The sequence below is a fragment of the Chelonia mydas genome, chromosome 2, assembly GCF_015237465.2.
Source record: "Chelonia mydas isolate rCheMyd1 chromosome 2, rCheMyd1.pri.v2, whole genome shotgun sequence".
Lineage (NCBI taxonomy): Eukaryota > Metazoa > Chordata > Testudines > Cheloniidae > Chelonia > Chelonia mydas.
This window is the reverse complement of record NC_057850.1, coordinates 179,621,247-179,643,613: the sequence shown is the minus strand read 5'-3', so window position 1 is coordinate 179,643,613 and position 22,367 is coordinate 179,621,247. Positions and strand designations below refer to the sequence as shown.

Sequence of the window (22,367 nt, the reverse complement as noted above, 5' to 3'; positions counted from 1 at the left end):
AGAATAAGTAGCAGCACTGAATGGACTTGTAGGCTCTAAAGTTTTACACTATTTTGTTTTTGAGTGCAGTTATATAATCAAAAAAAATCTGCATTTGTAAGTTACGCTTTCACAATAAAGAGATTGCATTTCAGTACTTGTATGAGGTGAATTGAAAAATACTATTTCTTTGGTTTATCATTTTTACAGTGCATATATTTGTAATTAAAAAAATCATAATATAAAGTGAGCACTGTGCACTTTGTATTTGGTGTTGTAACTGAAATCAATACTGAAAATGTAGAAAAACATCCAAAAATATTTAATACATTTCAATTGGTATTCTATTTAGTGCGATTGTGATTAATTTTTTAAATTGCGATTAATTTTTTGAGTTAATGGTGTGAGTTAACTGTGATTAACTGACAGCTCTACATTAAATATATTTGACCACTTACATGTATATATGATATGATATTGAAGTTCCTCATTTTACTTCTATTTTCAATCAATTGACTAGACTATTAAATGTAAGAGCCTGCTCCTGAAAATGCTACTGGGCACAGTGCTTGTTACCATGAGTAGTCACACTGAAGTCATGGTAACAAGCATGCAGGAGTAAGTGTTTTCAGGCTTGGAACCCAAGTTTATGAGTAAACAGTGATGACTGTAATGTATAAACACATCCACTTTGGTTATCAAAAGGACTGAAATGCATAACTCAAATGATGGCTCATTTATTTTGGTATAAGTGATTTTCTTTTCTATGGAAGAATTGCACTTATGATCTAAAGAGAACATAAACTTTGTCCCAACCTAAGTGAATATACACTGAAGGTCACGCAAGACTTCATCTGCTGTTCAAAAAAAATAATTTTCACAAGCCATTATCCAAATATAAAGCATATGAATTATTTTCAATAGAAAATTCAAATGAAACGCTAACATGACTATTAATATGCTTAATTCACAATACATTCATGCACCTTTTCAGAACAGCTTTAGTAAATTACTAAGTGTAAAAATATTTCATTTACGAAAATATTCCCCTGCTCTTCTATGTAAACCCTCTCTTTTCAAGCTGATGTCTTATTCAGCCAAGGTATAGCATATCTTCTACATCATGGAATATACCCACAGTTACAATGAAGAGTGCTGCCTTAGATTATATGCATTGTTCTATAGCTTCAGATCCTGACTTCACTCTCCAAACAGGTATCGTACACAGGAACTCAACACAGATATTTAGCTGATGGTGCATTTGCACAGCTGAGACTTTTTTTTTTTTTTAAATCTTGATGTTATTAGCCATATACCTTATTTAGATCTAGTGCCATTTAAAACTGAGGTCATACAAAACTAAGCAAGTACTTACGCTACAGTAATGCATGCTTCTCTAACCACCTGGGATCTGAGATCCTTAGCTGATAATTTAAAAGCTCCATCCAACAACCGTAGATGCTGGAAAAAGCAGTCATATTGTGCAGCTCCAGCAACAAGCAGCGACCGAACCTTCTTGAGCTACAACAAAATTAAGACAGTTATCCTGACTGCACAGACACAGAGGTTTTAAAATATGTAAAGCCTATAGGCAAGTGTCGCTACCTGCAAGGCACATATACATGTGTGTGTGCACATATACATATGTGTGTGCACACAATTTTGTGCATACACACACTGAGACTCAGAAGAGGTCCTTTGGAAAAATTACCACTTAAACACCGTTAGAAATATATTTCTATATATATTCTGGTTATTTTTTTCAAACTGATATTGTAAGAATACACAAACACCATTTAAAAATATGAGAAACAATTCAATCTTTAAAAGTGTATCTAACATGAAAAATTCTTGAATTAATCTTAATTGTAAATACTTCACCATTTTGTGAAAGCTTTTTTAGAACAATGTTTGGACAATCTATTTGGATAAAAAACATACCGCACTGGCTCGCTGATCCCAGTCATGTTTATCATCTGAGAGAATTTCCCTGATTTTGTTTAATGTTTCTTCAAGCTCCCGACTGGAATAGATCTGTTTAAAAACAAATAAAGTGTAGACTTAATATTTCCATAAAAACAACAAGGAGTCCGGTGGCACCTTAAAGACTAACAGATTTATTTGAGCATAAGCTTTCATGGCTAAAAACCCCACTTCTTCAGATGCATGGAGTGAAAAATACAGATGCAGACATAAATACACTGACACATGAAGAGAAGGGAGTTACCTCATGAGTGGAAAAACAGTGTTGACAGGGCCAATTTGATCAGGGTGGATGTAATCCACTCCCAATAATAGATGAGGAGGTGTCAATTCCAGAAGAGGCAAAACTGCTTTTGTAATGAGCCAGCCACTCCCAGTCCCTATTCAAGCCCAAATTAATGGTGTTAAATTTGCAAATGACAGTCCCTGCGTAAAAGAATAAATGGACACAAATCAGACATCAGGAATGGTAACATACAAAAACCAAAGTGGGAGAACACTTCAATCTTCCTGGACATTCTGTAACAGATTTGAAAGTAGCTATACTTGAACAAAACAGACTTAAAAGAGAAACAGAAGAACTAAAATTCATTTGCAAATTTAACACCATTTATTTGGGCCTGAATAGAGACTGGAAGTGGCTGGCTCATTACAAAAGCAGTTTTGCCTCTCCTGGAATTGACACCTCCTCATCTCTTCATGTGTCAGTATATTTATGTCTGCATCTGTAATTTTCACTCCATGCATCTGAAGAAGTGGGGTTTTTACCCATGAAAGCTTATGCTCAAATAAATCTGTTAGACTTTAAGGTGCCACCGGACTCCTTGTTGTTTTTGTGGATACAGACTAACACTGTATCAGCTATCCCCTGATACTTAATATTTCCATGTTTACCTGAGGAAAGAGACAACAATTGAACTATAATTTTGAAAACATTAAGGACAAAATTTCACATAGGCAGCTTGTAATGCAGTGTCCATTTTAGCACAAATTTTTATTTATATACATAACTGTCATTCAAGGCCTTCTAATACAAACGTTTAACATTGATTTTGTAATAAACATTTTATCTCAGGAAAGATTTCAGTCTCAGTCTATAGAACAAGTAAATCAACCCCAGTGACTTACTAATTTTAGTAATTTAATTTTTTGATTCAGCTACAATTCAACATGAGTGAAATGTTTAGGCAGTAGGTCAATATGATATTGTGTTTAAATTTCAATCTAATTTCCCAGTATGAATATAAAATTGTTCTACTATGGAAATAATATTGGGGCAGGGACTTCTTTTTCTTATGTGAAAATAGTACACATATAGAGCCCTGACTGAATTGCTAGGCACTCTACGACACAAATAAAACCAACAATTTGTTTGAAAAATACTTTAAGAATCTCAGTAACATCTATGTGAGGAATATGTATATTAGTGATGCTTAGCTAGAATTGGGTTTTTTTCAATGTTCCTTTTGTACATTCCTTTAATAAATGCATTTAGTACATGTATTACATTTTTTAAAAATACATTTTGAAGAAGGCCTATATTTTCAGTTTGGGTTACCTTTTCACCTTTAAAAAAAAAAGTCTGACTGACCAACAAATGGACAAAACAAAAATCAACTTGTTAATTAATGTTGTCAATTCCATAGTTCACGTATAAGGAAGATTTCACAAGGAGGAAAATTAGAAGCTTAAGAAAATTTTTGTGATGAAAGCACCCACTTTCATATACAACCAAGTTAATGAAGTCCTTCTGATTTCTCTACTCCAGCGTTTCCCAAACTGTATTCCACAGAACACTGGTGTTCCACACGATGCGAATAGGTGTTCCGTGAAAGAATCTAGAATTTAATTTTGACTCTTACACTTGATTTTTGTACTACTTTATACGCGCTTTCCAGTTAGCAATTGTTAGTTCAAGTTATTTTAAATTTGTATTTTTGCTTTGTTTTATAAAATAAAATATATTTGAGCATAAATAACGCAATTTATTTGAAAACCAAAAGACTACAAAATAATAAGTGTTCCGTAATAGGCTAAAAAGTGTTCCATGGCCAAAAAAGTTTGGGAAACGCTGCTCTACTCCATCCCCTACACTCACATACCCTTCTCTACTCCCCAGGATCTAACCAGAACATGCTGCTTTCTACCTTCATGAAACATGCTAAACTGAAGTTCAGGTTTTTCTCCAGACAACAGAGGGAAGTAGGTCAGAGACAGAGCTTTGAGTAAGTTCCTCTTAAGCAACTTGCAATAATTTTTTGACAAATTTTGTTGTTGCTGGAAAATGGTAGTATGTTGAAAACTGAGGTCGTTTACTGTAGTAGAAGTCTAGACCGGGATGGCCAAATTTGCTGACCCTCCGAGCCGCATATGACAATCTTCAGAAGTTCGAGAGCTGAGGCCCACCTCTGGCGATGTGTGAGGAGGACACATGGGGTCATGTGCTGCCAGGCCCCCTCCCTGCACTGCAGCTACTGGAGCTGGCAATCTGGGGGCTTTGCCTTGGGTAGAGGTAACGGGAAACAGCTGGGAGCTGCAGAGAGAGACGCTTCTTTTGCTGCTGCCTCTCCCCAAGGAGCTAAAGCAGAGGCCCCTCCGTGCAGCTCCCAGCTGTTTGCCGCTACCTTTCCACACAGAGCTAACATCTGGGAGCGGAAGGGAAGGGACGCTGAGCGAAAGAGGAAGGTGAAACTGGGGGTGTGTGACTCAAGTTATTGGGATGGTCAAACCTTTTAATTGTGCCCCCCCCCGCCACTCTCAACAGGCAACAGTCATTTCTGTCAGAAGCCCCAAGCTCCCCCCACCCCCTCAGTCTGGTAGGCAGAAAAGGCGGGGGGGGGGGAAGGGGGGAGAGAGGAGGAGCCACACTAACTGTAAAAGAGCCGTACGCAGCTCACGAGCCAGTTTGGCCACCCCGGTCTAGACTAATGCATAATGTCTTGTAAAGGCATGTATGGAGCTCCAGGTTACCCCCCTACATACATCTAGTAAAGGTACGTCTTACAGAGATGCTGCAGAGGTTGCTTGAGCTCTAATTGAATGGACTTTCACCTCCTCCATGCAGCCTGAGATCCATTTAAAGAGTCTCTGCACAGACAGACCTTTACACCTCGATCACTCTACTACAGTAATAAAAAGCCTAGGTGTTTTTCTAATTTCTTTTGTTCTTTGCAGATAAAAGGCCATCAGACATCTAGGGATTGAAGCCTTCTCTCTGCATCAGAGGCATGTGGTTTGGGGGAAAAATTCTGATAACTGAATAGTCTGATACCTGTGAAACTTTGAAATGACTTTAGGAATGGAGGCAAAGACAGACTTTATGGAAGATGGTCTATGGTGGATCTATCATGAGTGCTCCCAGCTTGCTCATCCTCCTGGCTGATGTGATGGTGACTAGGAAGACAACTTTCATCCAGAGATGGGATAAAGAACAGGTGGCTAATGGTTCGAAGTGAGATTTGATGAGAACCAGAAAGATGAGGTTGAGGTCCCACTGAAGTGTTGGTTTCACCATTGCTGGAAAAGTTCTAGTAAGTCTCTTCAGGAATCTAGTCATCATGGGCTGAGTACAGATAATCCTCAATTAGAGGATGAAAAGCTCTGATTGCTGCAGGTGTACCTGAAGGGAACTGATAGAGAGGCCTGATGTCTTACAGGTAAGCAGGTATTCTACAAAAACAGGGATTCCAGAGGATCTGGAGATGGCTGGGTGTTGTTGTAACCAAGAAGAGAAGTACTTCCATTTGGTCAAAGAGCTTCTCTTGGTAGAGGCCTTCCTCTGGTTAAGAATGGACTGAACTGCCACTGAACATGTATGCTCTGCATCTGATCCCTATTCAAATACCACACCTTGAGATGTAGTGGTCCTGGGCTGGGGTGCCTGACTGTAGCATTGTCGTTGTGTCAGCAGACCTGGAAGTGGTCAGATGTTGATGGGAGGATGGGGGTGAAAATCTCAGGAGTTCCAAGAACCAGAACTGTCTTGGCCAGTTGGGCACAACGAGGCTTACCCAAGCCCAGTTCTTCCACAGGGCTTCCTATATTAGGGGGATGGGAGGAAAATGTATCTGAGGTGGTCTGTCCAGGGTAGCAACAGGGCATCGTCCTTTGAGCTGCAGCCCAGAGTTGCTCTAGCGCAATACAGGAGTAGGTCCTTGTACTTTTGCAAGATGTAAAGATCCCAAAATGGTGTTTCCCACTGGTTGGGGATCTTGTTCAGAACAGAATCATGAATCTCCCATTTGTGGCCTGTGAAAAAATGCCTACTGAGACTGAGTGTTAGTGAGTTCCATGCACATGATAGGTATACTGCTGAGAGGGTTATGTGGCTTCCGATAGTCAATCTCTACACACAGAGGGATCTTGCTCCCCCTTGTTTGTTTATGTAGAAGACAGTCATCATATTATCCAGCATTACTTGGATATGCCAGGACTGGATGAGTGACATCCAAAGTGTTGCTGGCTCAATGGACCGCTCTGAATTCTAGTAAATTAATATGCACCGTGGTCTCCTGAAGAGTCCACGTGCCTTCTGCAGTATGATTGTTCATCTGGGCTCCCCAGGGGTAACAACAGTCTTGTCAGGTGAAGGTGTGAGGAAAGGAACTCCTACCTGAATTTCTCCAGTGACCTGCTTTATCAGATCATTAATGGCATCAAATCTCCCAATGGGGAAATAGGCTCTTACTGTAGTCGAGTCTAGGTGGCTCCTAATAAATCTATGGATCTTGTGGGCATTAAAGTAGACTTTTCGTGATTGACAACAAGTTCAGGAAGCAAGAAGACTGAATAGGAATAGAGTTGCCGGCCAGACTTCCCTGGTGGGAAGTGGTTCTCTGGGTAGCTGTATTCTGAAGGAGGCAGACTGATCTAATACCTCTTGTGGGTTCTATCTATGGTTGTTTTCCTCAGAGTGGGAGGGAAGCATCATCTGGAACGACAGATTTTCTTGATGAAATAATAGGCTTCTGCTCTACTGGAGGTGACATCGATACCAATGAGAGGAGGATGTGAGTTGTGGACACATTAGGAGAGGATCCTCTTCCTCTCAAGGTTATTTCTTCATGTGTAGGGATCTCTCCAAGAAGATCCAGGACCAACAAAAGAGGATATTGTGGATACAAAAGAGTGAAAATATCCTCAAATGAGGTAAAGGTTTTGGTCCTCCCTGATGTCTGGGGAACCCCTGAGAAGTGGATTGGGAGATCCAGGTCTAGTACTCAAAGGATCCCACACAGAGTATGTCGGAACCATTGAATGGAGTCCCAAGGTGGAACTCCCAGATGGGTCTGGTTGGTACCCGCCTTTTGGCTTGTGGGAAGAAGCCAAAACTGGGACGGTCAGATCTTTCTTCCTTCGCACTTCGCCTTCTTAGGCAAACCTGAATGGCAGGTTTATGCAGACCTAACTCCCTAGGAGCTGCACATGAGGACTCACCCTTGGACTGAGATGGGGAGGGATCCTTTTTCTTAAGAGGCAGATCTGGATGGGGATCTGTCCTTATATCTATGGTCATGTTTCCTGCTCTCACGTGAGGATTTCTAGGCTTAACAGTCTTACTGTCTACTCCAGATATCATGCTCGGAGCAGCACTGCTTGCAATCTGAGGCCACTATACAGGAGGTCTACTGGCCCGGATACGAATACAGCCTCATAGACTGCTCCACGAGGTGCTTCCATATATGGAGCTCTTGTCTTTCACGAGTTCAAGGAGCGAAGGAGTGGCAGAAACTGCATTTGCGAGCCCCAGATTCCAGTCCCTGCCTCGAATCAGAAAGGGAAGGGACTTGAATATGGGTCATTCGCATCCAAAATGAGTGTCCTAACCACCTGGGTGGCTACAGGAAATGTTAGGAAGGGATGGGTGCTCTCTCAAGTTTCTTCATGAAAAAGTTCAAAGGGCCTTGTTTTTGTTCCATATTGAAACAAAAAATTTCAAAATCCTTTGTGAAATGAAATTCCTGTTTTCCAACTGGCTCTAACAACATAGTCATCCTGGCTTCACTGTAAAAAAAAAAAAAATCAGCAAAATTCACACAGAAGCATACATGAGTTTACAACTGTTCTTTAGGTGAGGTACGGAACAAAAAACAAAGCTAATTTCTTCTAGAGAACAGAAATATAGGAGTGATCAACATTATTATTTGTATTACTGTAGCACTGAGGAGCCCTAGTCATGGACCAGGACCCCACTGTGCTAAGCACTGTAGAACACAGAATGAAAAAAACAGTTCCTGCCCCAAAGAGCTAATGTTTTAAGCATAAGACACGAGATACAGACAGACCAAAAGGAAACTACAACGAAACAATGAGACAATATTGGTCAGCATCATGTGGTCTCAGCACCTAACTGTTGTCAAGTTTTTTGTAGGCCTCTCAGCAAAGGAGAATTTTAACAAGTATTTTCATGAAGGATAATGAGTAAGTTTAGCAGATTCTTATGGGAAGCATTTCCCAGGCACGAGAGGCAGCACGGGAGAAAGGTGCTTGTTTCAAAAACTAACCAACGGGTGATGGAGGCTGAGGATTGTGGACAAATCTGAAAGGGGAGTCAATCTTTGGATAAGGATGAACCAAAACAGCCTGGCCCAAGGTCAGTAAAGTCTAGTGGAGAGATCAAGCCGTGAGACTACACGAGAGACAGAGGCTGCATTGTCTAGCTTTGCTGTTCATTTCTCTCGCGTTTTGTGTGCATTTGTCTTGTTCTGTGTTTTAGGAAACAGGGTTGGACTTTTAGAAAAGCAGCAACAGCTCCAGTCTCTCTCACTCAACTTCTCCTTTCTCCAGAAGGACAGTTATTACTACCATCTTTAATACCAGCTGAGACATGGGTGGGCAATAATTTTTGCAGAGGGACCACTCCACGAAGTCGTCATGGGCTGCACATTTCTACTATATTAATGGAGGGAGTGCAGGGTCTGGGAGGGAGTTTGGGTGCAGGAGGGAGCTCCAGGCTGGTGCAGAGTGTTGGGGAGCAGGAGAGAGTGAGGGGTGTGGGCTCTGGGAGGGAGTTTGGTGCAGGAGGGGGCTCCGGGCTGAGGCAGGGGATTGGGGTGCAGGAGGGGGTTCTGACCAGGGGCAGGGGTCTGTGGTGCAAGAGGGGGTGCGAGGTGCAGGCTCTGGCGGGGAGGCACTTACCACAGGCAGCTCCCAGCCGGCAGCACAGTGGGGCGCTTAAGTGCCTGCCGTGGCCCCATGCCACTCCTGGATGTGGCTGGTTGCTAGCACCATGTCACTTCTCTGTGCGTCCCTTGGGGGAAGGGGGGCAGCGGGTCTCCGTGAGCTGCCTGTGCCCACAAGCAATGCCCCCACAGCTCCCATTGGCCAGTTTTGTGAGGACAGTGCTGGGGGCTGGCACAGAGCACAAAGCCACCTCCCCTCCCTGCCCCCCGCCAGGGGCACGCAGAGACATGCCATCAGCAGCAGCTTGCCACTTCTGGGAGTGGTGTGGCAGCCTGCCTGAGCGCCCCACTGCGCCGTGGGACTTATAGCAGCGTGGAGATCACAAGGGGGCAGCCAAAGAGCTGGCGGGCCGGAAAGAAATGTTAGACAGGCCGGATCCGGCCCGGAGCCGTATTTTGCCCACCCCTGATCGAAGAGACTGTCAAACAGGGTTTTTCCTTCTAAAGACTATCTCCAGCTAATGGGAAAGGGAACAGGGCATGTTGTTAAAATGAAAGCTTTATTTAATGCTTTACATTTCAGATGCTTTAACTATTTTTCCTTCTTTTCTGTATATTTAATAAAAGGTTAAAAGGATTTTTAATGGAGTGTTGCAACGGTACTAAACAGGCTGAGGTCTATGTATACCAAACCTTGTTTAACACTACTGTCCCAACATGTACTGCTTGCTAAAGGTATGTCTATGCTGCAGCTGGGAGTGAGCCGCCCAGCTGAGGCAGACAGACTAGTGTTAGGGGGGGTTCACTCTAATGCACTAAAAATAGCTCTGAGGATATGATGGAACTGGAGGAGACTCTGGCTAGCCACCTGAACTCAAACCAAGCCTGAGCCTCTGCCAGTGTCGGAACGTCCACACAGCTATTTTTAGCACGCTAGAACAAGCCCCACTAACCGGAGTCTTTCCACCTCAGCCAGGATGCTCACTCCCAGCTGCAGTGTAGATATACCCTAAAACTCTCCAACTCTTAGTGTACTGGGAGTACACACATCTGAAGTAGAATATACATGTGCACAAGCACTTGCAGGAGAAAATATTCTTATTTAGTCTGCCTGCTACCATATTACATTCAGAGAGGCATCCTCATTCCAGTCACAATATGCAGTTGTGGGAAATGGTCAATACACATGACACTTTTTTGTCTTTTGGCAGGGAGACCATCTCAATTGCCATGCTAACATCATGAACCGCTATCCCGACCTGTACAACCCATAGAGGGTGATCTGTTTCAATTAGATTCTGATATTTACCATTTGGATACTCCTGAGTCATTAGAAGAATCTGTCTGGGATAGTAAGAGTTATAGAACCAATACAGATTGACCACACCCTGTGCTGCAGAGCATGGCCCTTTCCAACATAGTGGGGATAAATGCTAATAAGAAAGAGTGGTGTATTTGCATTCAAAATCATCCATGCAGTAGCAAGATGTAAATGGGGGGTGGGGGGGGGGGGGACGACAAAAACAAAACACTCTTGCAGCATAAGGGTTGAAATTCTGCAAAGATTTGCTTACGGGTGGGGCCAGGGTGTTATGGAGATACCGGCAATAAACTATTCCCTTCACAAAAATGGGCAGCTGCATCTTTGCCTACAGATATTCCCAGAAGCAAACCTAACAAACAGCTGTGTTGTCATATGGAAAGAACACTGTACACCACTGTGGGTCAGTCATACAGAGGATCCTTTACGGTGGTCACAACCTGCAATGAGTTCTCAGTGTTCTACTATACGTTGGGGGTTTAGGTAATTTTTTTCCAACAAGAGTGCACTTAACAGATGGCCCAACCACAAAAAGCACCAAATACCCATAGTTCAGCATTCTGATAATTCAGAACACTTAATTAAAGGTCAGATATTAGAAAGAACTCAGCACCCCTAATTTAGGCACTCAGGTAAGAGGCTAGACTTTTCAAAAAAGTACTGTTAGAGATGAGCACTTTCGACAATCTGTCTGTGTGCGCTAGATTCAGGTCCCAAATTTTAGACACTCAACTTGGAAAACATTAGCCTTGCTTTTTAAAACCATTTGTCTAGTTCAGCATTTAATAAAGTTAGAACCCTAGATTTTCCATAAAATCATGTCTGTCTTTCATTCACATCATGTATCGGCATTAAACATGTAAAATAACACTTCAATGAGAACAAGGTCACTTCTCTCAGCAGTTACTGGTAAAGATTAGTAAAACAACAATGGGCTTGAACCTGAAAAGGAAAAATAAAGGTTAATTAGTAACTAATAGTTGAAACAAACAGTGTCCAAGAGAGGCTAGGAAATAACCATCAATGGAAAACTTAAGGACTAATTTGACACTATTTACGAGGAACAATGCAATGATGATGGAATCGATCCTACTAGGACGCAAAACTGGACTCAATTATACATTTGCACTTATTTCCAAAGCGAAAATTTCCATGATTAGCTGCTGTATCCACAAAATACATATTTTCACTGTTTTTTTTTTGTTTTTTTTTAAAGAGGGTACCTGTATTCATATGATAGGGATCGTGACACAGAACGTTTACATGTTCATTTTGAATGCAAGTAATGATAGACATATCTAAACACAGGCATTGTATGAGTGTATTAAACAATTCCTAAAGTTAGTGTCTGGGTAAATTGTAATCCACTATTCACGAAGAACAGAAAGGAAATTAGCAATGTGAATCAAACCTCTTGTCAACTTATTTTAAAAATCAAACCCTCCATGACTCAAATTACACAAGAAAGCTGTTAACAAAAATACAAACAAACCTATTTTAGGTTTTTTAATACACTCAGCACAAACTGTCTTTGCCTATGTTAGAAATAATATTAATGCCCTAGACCAGACCAATATACCAAAGTTCAGTGCAGAACAAATCTTATAGCTAACTTCTAATTCTAGCCTAAAAATACAATGGAAGCCAACACCCATTTTTAGTATGTATGTGCAGGCACCTGCAATAATTTGAAGGGGAAATGTTAACAATACCCAGCTAAGGCGGATCATTTCATGATAACAAAGCATAATTAGAAAAAAATTAACGATTAAAGAGGCTTTTTGACATACAGTATTGCAAATCAAAACACACAAAAATAAGACATTTCTTCTGAAAATAAAATTGAGTACGAATGACAATGTCTTACCTGTACAGAAGGAACATCTGTAAATGCCTTAATAAAATCATCCTCATCGACGGCTCCAGCTCCTCCTTCTTTAGATGCACCTATGTAAGTTTTAAAACAAAAAACTGCTTAATGTTGTCTAATACATTTCAAATTTACAAAGATTTTCCAGTTCCAATATATTCAATTTATATTTAACTTTAGTTACAGTGTAATCTTTAGTACCTGGTAAGGCAAGGTGAAAAATTTCATAGAACTGATAAACACGGAATTTCTACTATATAGGAAATTTTAATATTCTAACATCTGTTTTCATCTTTAATCTGGACAGAATCAAAATACCAAAACTTTTCACAAAATACTAAGTTACAAAAAATTTTGATGTGGGAATGTCAAATTTCTGACATTTTCAACCAAAACAAAATATTTCAACATCCTCGAACTGAGACATTTAAATTTGTTAACCGAACATAAAATATTTTTTCCATTTTACCATAGAAAAAAGTTTCCCCACAAAAGTCAACATTTTACAGTGAAAACATTCATTTTTTCTGAAACTACATTTTCTGCCAAAAAAATCCCCTGAACATTTCCAACCTGCTCTAATATTTAATCCCTAGAACACCCATCACCATACAACATGCTTGTACAGAATGCCTCCACTATCTACTGAAATAAAACAGGTTTTCCTTGAACATGTATCACACAATAAACTAATAGTGGATTTAAAAATCCTATTTAAAGTAAATTTGTTAGTCTCTAAGAAAAGGAGTACTTGTGGCACCTTAGAGACTAACCAATTTATTTGAGCATAAGCTTTCGTAAGCTACAGCTCACTTCATCAGATGCATACTGTGGAAAATACAGAAGATGTTTTTATACACACAAACCATGAAAAATTGGGTGTTTATCACTACAAAAGGTTTTCTCTCCCCCCCACCCCACTCTCCCACTGGTAATAGCTTATCTAAAGTGATCACTCTCCTTACAATGTGTATGATAATGAAGGTGGGCCATTTCCAGCACAAATCCAGGGTTTAACAAGAACATCTGAGGAATGGGGGGGGCAAGGGGGGGGAAATAAACAAGGGGAAATAGGTTACTTTTTATAATGAATCAACCATTCCCAGTCTCTATTCAAGCCTAAGTTAATTGTATCCAATTTGCAAATTAATTCCAATTCAGCAGTCTCTCGCTGGAGTCTGAAGTTTTTTTTGTTGAAGGATAGTCAGTTGGAGATCAGAAATCGAGTGACCAGAGAGACTGAAGTGTTCTCTGACTGGTTTATGAATGTTATAATTCTTGACATCTGATTTGTGTCCATTTATTCTTTTACGTAGAGACTGTCCAGTTTGACCAATGTACATGGCAGAGGGGCATTGCTGGCACATGATGGCATATATCACATTGGTAGATGTGCAGGTGAACGAGCCTCTGATAGCGTGGCTGATGTTATTAGGCCCTGTGATGGTGTCCCCTGAATAGATATGTGGGCACAGTTGGCAACAGGCTTTGTTGCAAGGATAGGTTAGTGGTTCTGTTGTGTGGTATGTGGTTGCTGGTGAGTATTCGCTTCAGGCTGGGGGGCTGTCTGTAGGCAAGGACTGGCCTGTCTCCCAAGATTTGTGAGAGTGTTGGGTCGTCCTTCAGGATAGGTTGTAGATCCTTGATAATGCATTGGAGGGGGTTGAAGGTGACGGCTAGTGGCGTTCTGTTATTTTCTTTGTTAAGCCTGTCCTGTAGTAGGTGACTTCTGGGAACTCTTCTGGCTCTGTCAATCCGTTTCTTCACTTCCGCAGGTGGGTACTGTAGTTGTAAGAATGCTTGATAGAGATCTTGTAGGTGTTTGTCTCTGTCTGAGGGGTTGGAGCAAATGCGGTTGTATTGCAGAGCTTGGCTGTAGACAATGGATCGTGTGGTGTGGTCAGGGTGAAAGCTGGAGGCATGTAGGTAGGAATAGCGGTCAGTGGGTTTCCAGTATAGGGTGGTGTTTATGTGACCATCGTTTATTAGCACTGTAGTGTCCAGGAAGTGGATCTCTTGTGTGGACTGGACCAGGCTGAGGTTGATGGTGGGATGGAAATTGTTGAAATCATGGTGGAATTCCTCAAGGGCTTCTTTTCCATGGGTCCAGATGATGAAGATGTCATCTATATAGCGCAAGTAGAATAGGGGCATTAGGTGGGGCCATGAGAGACTGCTGAATTGGAATTAATTTGCAAATTGGATACAATTAACTTAGGCTTGAACAGAGACACCGCATGGCCCCACAGTATGCCAACATTTTTATGACAAACACCTACAAGATCTCAGAAAACCTGGATTTGTGCTGGAAATGGCCCACCTTGATTATCACACACATTGTAAGGAGAGTGATCACTTTAGATAAGCTATTACCAACAGGAGAGTGGTTTTGGGGTGGGGGGGGGAGAAAACCTGGATTTGTGCTGGAAATGGCCCACCTTCATTATCATACACATTGTAAGGAGAGTGATCACTTTAGATAAGCTATTACCAGCAGGAGAGTGGGGAGGGGGGAGAGAAAACCTTTTGTAGTGATAAACACCCAATTTTTCATGGTCTGTATGTATAAAAACATCTTCTGTATTTTCCACAGTATGCATCTGATGAAGTGAGCTGTAGCTTACGAAAGCTTATGCTCAAATAAATTGGTTAGTCTCTAAGGTGCCACAAGTACTCCTTTTCTTTTTGCGAATACAGACTAACACGGCTGCTACTCTGAAACTTTTCATTTTAAGTAATTCCCCTGTTATGAAGATTCAAAATATAGGGCCGATCTTGCAGCCATTCCACAATGCCCACTAAAGTCAAGGGAAAGCTGCATGTAGAAAGACTAGACTAATTGTGATCATTTCAATACACAGCAATAACACACACAAGTGAAAACAAACAAAAAAAGTTTAAGAAACAAGCTAAAACTAACAATCTAACCATGTGCTCAAAAGGCTGTCTGAGCTTATCTACTTATACTTTTGAAATAAAATTTTAAAGATCACATGGTACCATAGTTTATAGAGGGCTTCTGTAGTTTGTTACCAAAATAAAATTATTCAGTAACACTTTCAAACAGTAACTCCATAAGGTTCCTATCAACATTCCTTTTTCAGAATTATGCAACAAATATTGTTTTAACAGCAGAGACAATATCTGATGTCGAGCAGAAAAGCAGCATAGACTCAATAGTTTACACATAAAAAGTAAGTATTATTATTTTGCTACTTGTAACCCAAAAGCAGTAGAGATCCTGAAATAGCGCCATCCCTTTTTCAGCCAGGCAGTCAAAGGCCCTTTGGAAAATGTACATACTTTATTGGTGCAGTGTAGTTCCCTTGGTCCTACCCTACTGACCAATATTGGTGTGATGATGTTATTGGCTGACAAAAGCATCAGATCACTGTATTCAGCATGAGTTGCAATTAAGTGCTTGGCAGAACTGCATTAAGATACAAGAAGTTTCACCTTTCTTTAAATGGGATGAACAATTTTCTACTAGCTTAAGAAGAGAGTTGGAGACTGGTTAATGACTGTGATTCTTATTTCCACTTTAATTTTTCTGGATAACAATAGCTGGTATGCTGGACCAACTGTGAGAAGGGTCCTTACTAAGAGCACAGTAGCTATGCCAAATGGTTGGAGGCTATTGAGGGTGAAAACTGATTGTCTTCAGCCTTCCTCTAATAATATCTACATTTCCTGATCTTCCTCCAGTGGGAGTCTAGTCTTTCTGTTGAATCCTGAGAATGTGCAGGCAGAAAATTATAACAGTTCTTATTCATGAACTGTACTCTTCCTTGTTCAGTATTGGTAATAGGGGACATCGTATCAAATATTTTTTCCTGAATTTCCCCCCTACCACTTTGTCTAAGAAGGACTCCCAAGAAGAGTCCCTCCCAGAAATGGAGTGGAGCTCACTAATTACCCAGACAAGTAGTTTCTCTTTCATGCCTGGAGCCACAAGCATCTCCTAGTTAGTGTGTTAGAAACCACAACCACGGAGGAAAACCTGACAGAATCCATTGTGGCATTCATTACATATTATGCTGTGATTGAGATTTTATTAAGGATGGCCTAAAAGCTTGTCCTTGGGCAGCAATAGTTCTTTTAGATTCTCAAACTAGATCATGATTACCCCTATTTAGAAAATATCTGATGAGGCTTGCACACACTTAGCAGGTGCCTCATAAAAGAAAACCAAGTCAAAACTGTTTTGGCAAGAATTCTCCTTCCGAGAGTAATAATTTCCATGCTTGATGCTGCCAGAGCAACATGTAATTTTGTAAGTTAGGTCAGGGACAGTGCTATATTTGAGTAAAAATTCATCACTACTTTATTCATTTGCCTACCCTTTGCTGGTTGCTCCCATTCTGATTTGATTGCTTTCCTTGGATCATTCTTGTTCCTTCAGGGAAAGTAATCCTGGTTGGAGGAATTTGTTTGAATTTTGCTCAGCGGTTGGTTCACACCCAAGACCAGGGCGACTTGGCTGGTCATCTTCATTCTTACTGGGGAACGAGAATGCCTGTTCTAAGCATTAGCTCCAGATTATTCAGTGCCTGAAAATGGACAATTTCTTTAATTCAGAAGTGAAGAACTAGAGATGGAGGTCCTATGCATCTTGAATTTCTTGCTGCACTTCCTGAGTGTTTGGAGGTTGTTTTTTTTTAGATTTAGGAAAATAAGTTTATTCAGAATAAGAATCCCTTGCCTTTAAGGGCTTGTCTACAATGGCAATTTACAGCACTGCAACTTTCTCGCTTAAGGGTGTGAAAAAACACCCCCCTGAGCACAGCAAGTTTCAGTGCTGTAAAGCGCCAATGTAGACAGTGCACCAGCGCTGGGAGCCGAGCTCCTAGTTCTGGTAGCGTCACCCCTCATGGAGGTGGTTTTTTAAGAGCACTGGGAGAGAGCCGTGACCACACAAGCCACATTAAAGCACTGCCATGGCAGCACTTTAGCGTTGCCAGTGTAGACTAGCTCTAAGGGGGTTTTAGCATTTGGTATTTTAAGGAATTCATTAGCCCTAGTAGTGATGGATCAACTCTAACCCAAATTACATATTGGTAGCATTTGAATAGCAGGCTGAAGCACCAGGAACAAATCCTGCTTTTGCCATAAAGGTTTGACAGCATAATTTAGGCTGTCGTTTAGGAATGGAGATGGCTCCTGAGGTGCTTGGGATCTGACACAGAGCCGAGGAAAGCAAGTCTTACTTCCTGGACAGTACTAGAAGAGCAATCTTCTTCAAGTTACCAGATTTCTTGCCTTCTGTGTGTCTCTAGGACTCTTTCTTTGAAGTATGTTTCACCTGTTCTGCCATCAACATGGAAGGCTTTGAGTTTACACACTATTTTTCAAAGACTCAGTGTACAAAAATGTGCCAAGTGCTATGCAGGAATTTCTGAACCTTTTGTGAGAAGGATGCCTGCTGACTCCACAAACAAGGTAGGATCTCAACAAATTGGGTGCTTCTGTTATATAAAAGCTGCCTTTGATAAGACTGTCCATTCTCTACCAACCTGATGCTGGCTATACAGCTTCCCCAGACAGAGACTCCCTGCTGTGAAGTGAAAGAGGGGGAAGAAGACAACAGTACAGAGGAGGAGAAGGAGAAAGGTGAAAAGAAGTGGGAAGGAGTCTCTTGAGTTCTTCCAAAAGCAAATACAGTCCAAATAAAATGGGAGTTCTAGAGTTGCTATCCCCAGTTCCTGCAGAGAAAGGAACCTCTGATTACTAAGTACTGGAATGAGTTCTATTATTTTTGCCATCATGTCTTCATAGCTCGAGCTGCTTCTAAAGACTTCAGAAATGGAGCTCAATACATGAGAAAAGGTCAGTGGACATGTCAATCCATGAGTGACTTTTTTGGTAACATTTTTGTTTTGAATAAATGCATAGAGTCAATTTAAAACCACACTTCTGACTGAAAATAGTTTACTATTGTTACAATACCTATGAGTACTGTAATAAAAGTGAGAAAAAAGTTGTTTGTTTTTAATTTGCATATATACCACCACTGGATATTAGTTTCACAGTATCCCCTTTATTCAATATCTCCTCTTTGAATGGATGCATCCGTGAAAAAATCATTTTTTTAAAATAGGAAAATGTCACTGAAAAAACTCACAAAAATTGGTAGTGGAATTTAGGGCAGCTGTAGTCCTTGAAACTACTTCTAACTCATTTTTTCCCTCTTAAATGGTCACCCTAAAAAACAGAGTTCCTGGAATCAGAAATATGTTCAATCCAAAATGTAATTCCCAAATGCAGAGATAAGTATGCCAATGAACTTTGCCAGAGAGTGGTATTGGACAATAGCTCTTCATCCCTAAAGGTTTTGTAGTTCCACATCTTATTTCGCCCCCCTTCTTCAACATGTACTTGGAGAGGATTAGTAAGGTGTGGGCTCCAGTGTTTTCACTACCCTTGAAAACACCCAGCTCTCTAACTGTATCTCACCTAACTGAACAAGTGCTGTCAAACATCTGGCCCAGTGTCTGTCTGAGACTGGAATGGGAGCGAAGGCTTTGTCTGTCTGAAGCTCCATCTGGCCAAGATTGTGGTGATACTAGCAGTTGGGATGAAGCAACAGGAAGATATGGCAAAGAGCATATCTAATCTTCTAACTGAATTTATGTGCCTGCCATTTGTCAGTAGTTTGCAGTTTAGGAATTACTTCATTCCTAGCTGCCATTAGACAACCACACAGAAGCAATGACGAGAACGGTTTTTTCCATCTTGTCTGACTTGGAAATTGTACCTATTTCTTTCATATGGAGACCTTGCTACTGGAATTCATGCCTTCCTCATCTCACTAGCACCGCAATACACTCTAAATAACACACCTTAAATACACTTAAAAACTGGTTGAAGAACACAACAGCCAACGTATTAAATAGTTTCTGTCAGTCGCAACGGCTTGATGTCTAGCTGGCAGCCAGAATCAAGCGGAGTGCCCCAGGTGTCAGTTTTGTTCAACATTTTCATTAATGATCTGGATGATGGTATGGATTTCACCCTCAGCAAGGTCGCAGATGACACTAAGCTGGGGGGAGAGGTAGATACGCTGAAGGGTAGGGATAGGGTCCAGGGTGACCTAGACAAATTGGAGGATTGGGCCAAAAGAAATCTGCTGAGGTTCAACAAGGACAAGTGCAGAGTCCTGCACTTAGGATGGAAGAATCCCACACACTGCTACAGGCTGGGGACCGACTGGCTCAGCGGCAGTTCTGCAGAAAAGGATCTGGGGATTACAGTGGATGAGAAGCTCGATATGAGTCAACAGTGTGCCCTTGTTGCCAAGAAGGCTAACGGCATATTGGGCTGCACTAGTAGGAGCACTGCCAGTGGATCGAGGGAAGTTATTATTCCCCTCTATTCGGCACTGGTGAGGCCACATCTGGAGTACTGCATCCAGTTTTCGGGCCCCCACTACAGAAAGGATGTGGAAAAATTGGAGAGAGTCCAGCGGAGCGCAACGAAAATGATTAGGGGGCTGGGGCACATGACTTATGAGGAGAGGCGAAGGGAACTGGGCTTATTTAGTCTGCAGAAGAGAAGAGTGAGGGGGGATTTGATAGCAGCCTTCAACTACCTGAAGGGGGGTTCCAAAGAGGATGGAGCTTGGCTGTTCTCAGTGGTGGCAGATGACAGAACAAGGAGCAATGGCCTCAAGTTGCAGTGGGGTAGGTCTAGGTTGGATATTAGGAAAATCTATTTCACTAGGAGAGTGATGAAGCACTGGAATGGGTTACCCTAGGGAGGTGGTGGAAACTCCAGCCTTTGAGGTTTTTAAGGCCTGGCTTGACAAAGCCCTGGCTGGGATGATTTAGTTGGGGTTGGTTCTGCTTTGAGCAGGGGGTTGAACTAGATGACCTTCTGAGGTCTCTTCCAACCCTCATCTTCTATGATTCTAACATACATCACAAGTTTCTCATGATCTGAACTGGTTGCCTTTTGATTCCAGAGTGGAAGTTAAGATGTTGGTTTTGGCCTATAAAGTTCTAAATGGCTTAAGTTTTGCCTGCTCGAGAGAAACTCCCATTTCCAGATGCCAAACCACCACAGATACAATTAATGGAGGCTCTGGAGTTACATTCTCCATTGGTCTGAAATACACCAAATTTGTAGACTTTTAGAACAAACTGCAAGCCTATTTCACAGGCTTTTGGGAAGTATGGAGTAAAGTTTATACTGAACACAGATTTCAGATTTTCAAAACTTTTCAGTCTTCTCTTAAATAACCACTGAATCAGCTAAATCAACTTGATATACGTAAAGGGCTTGGCATATTCACATAAATTACATGCAAGAACACAACTTTCAAAGAACATTATTGAAGTTGCAAAGTTAATGTTAAGATTCCTTCCCCACTCTGAACTCTAGGGTACAGATGTGGGGACCTGCATGAAAACCTCCTAAGCTTACTTTTACCAGCTTAGGTTAAAACTTCCCCAAGGTACAAAATTATTTTACCCTTGGATTTCCACTGCCACCACCAAACTTTATCTGGGTTTACTGGGAAAACGTAGTTTGGACACGTCTTCCCCCCCAAAATCCTCCCAACCCTTGCACCCCACTTCCTGGGGAAGGTTTGGTAAAAATCCTCACCAATTTGCATAGGTGACCACAGACCCAAACCCTTGGATCTTAAAACAATGAAAAAGCATTCAGTTTTCTTACAAGAAGACTTTTAATAGAAGTAAAGGAATCACCTCTGTAAAATCAGGATGGTAGATACCTTACAGGGTAATCAGATTCAAAATATAAAGAATCCCTCTAGGCAAAACCGTAAGTTACAAAAAAGACACACAGACAGGAATAGTCATTCTATTCAGCACAGCTCTTTTCTCAGCCATTTAAAGAAATCATAATCTAACACATACCTAGCTAGATTGCTTACTAAAAGTTCTAAGACTCCATTCCTGTTCTGTCCCCGGCAAAAGCAGCATACAGACAGACACAGACCCTTTGTTTTTCTCCCTCCTCCCAGCTTTTGAAAGTAACTTGGCTCCTCATTGGTCATTTTGGTCAGGTGCCAGCGAGGTTACCTTTAGCTTCTTAACCCTTTACAGGTAAGAGGATTTTTCCTCTGGCCAGGAGGGATTTTAAAGGGGTTTACCCTTCCCTTTATATTTATGACAGTTAAGCACTCAAAAGTTGAGAAATGCCAGAATTAAGGTTACCTGTGCAACCTTAATTTAGTACTCTTGTACATATGCATTTTTATATAGTCTAATTACATCATTACATACTATTTTTTCCATAGAACCCCTGCCTCCTTCAGTCCTCAAAACAGACAGTGCCCATTTAATGAGAAGTTGTTCAATATTTTGCTTCGTCTTCGACATTCCATATGTGGCTCAATGCCTTTGAATAGCGTGCAGTAACTAACGGTGGGCTGTAAACGGATCTATTAATTTCTTAATAGGCTTTTGCTACAGTTCTCATCACCACAGTATTTGAGTGCTTCCCAAACATTAATTTATCTTCACAACTCACTTGTGAGATGACTGGGTATTAGCTCCATTTTACAGATGGCAAACTGAGACACACAAAGATCAGTGTCAAAAGTATCTATTAATTTTGGGTGCACAACTTCAGACACTTAGGACCTTAATATATTCAAAGTACAGCTTCCACTGACTTCAATTGCAGCTGTGAATGATCAACATGTCTGCAAATCAGACCCTAGAGTCCTAAGTTGAGCAATTAAAAATTATCATGCAATTAGCGATCACTTGTGAAAAGTTCGCTTTAAGTGACTTGCCCAGAATCACAAAAGCTATATGTGGCAGAGGCAGGAATAGAATTACATTCTCCAGGATGGCATTCAACTGACATACCTATAAGACCATCCCTTCTTTTCATGCAATCCTGTGCCTCATTCACCTTACAACTTCCACAATAACTGAGGCAGGGATCCTACAGACAATAGTCTCTTTCAGTACACCACTGTGATTCATCCCCAAAGCAGGGTAGAAAAAATAGCATGTGAACATGTAATTAAGGACATGCACTATCTCAGTCTCCCTCTGAGAGCTTCTCATCCAATCTCTGTCTCTTCACCTCCCCCAGCTCCTTGTCTTTTCCCTGCCAG

At 41.2% G+C, this 22,367-nt stretch overlaps 1 protein-coding gene across 50 annotated transcripts in view; it reads right to left on the bottom strand.

Annotated features, from left to right (window-relative positions):
- Positions 1-22,367, bottom strand: part of CLASP2 (cytoplasmic linker associated protein 2) — a 273,178-nt gene that overhangs the window by 143,157 nt on the left and 107,654 nt on the right. For all 50 annotated transcript variants that reach the window (XM_043540698.1, XM_037890139.2, XM_043540702.1 and 47 more), the window contains 3 exons: positions 12,272-12,351; positions 1,921-2,013; positions 1,355-1,500 (listed from right to left, as the gene is read on the bottom strand). In XM_043540698.1, coding sequence (XP_043396633.1) covers positions 1,355-1,500; positions 1,921-2,013; positions 12,272-12,351 — 319 coding nt within the window. The remainder of the gene's footprint in view (positions 1-1,354; positions 1,501-1,920; positions 2,014-12,271; positions 12,352-22,367) is intronic.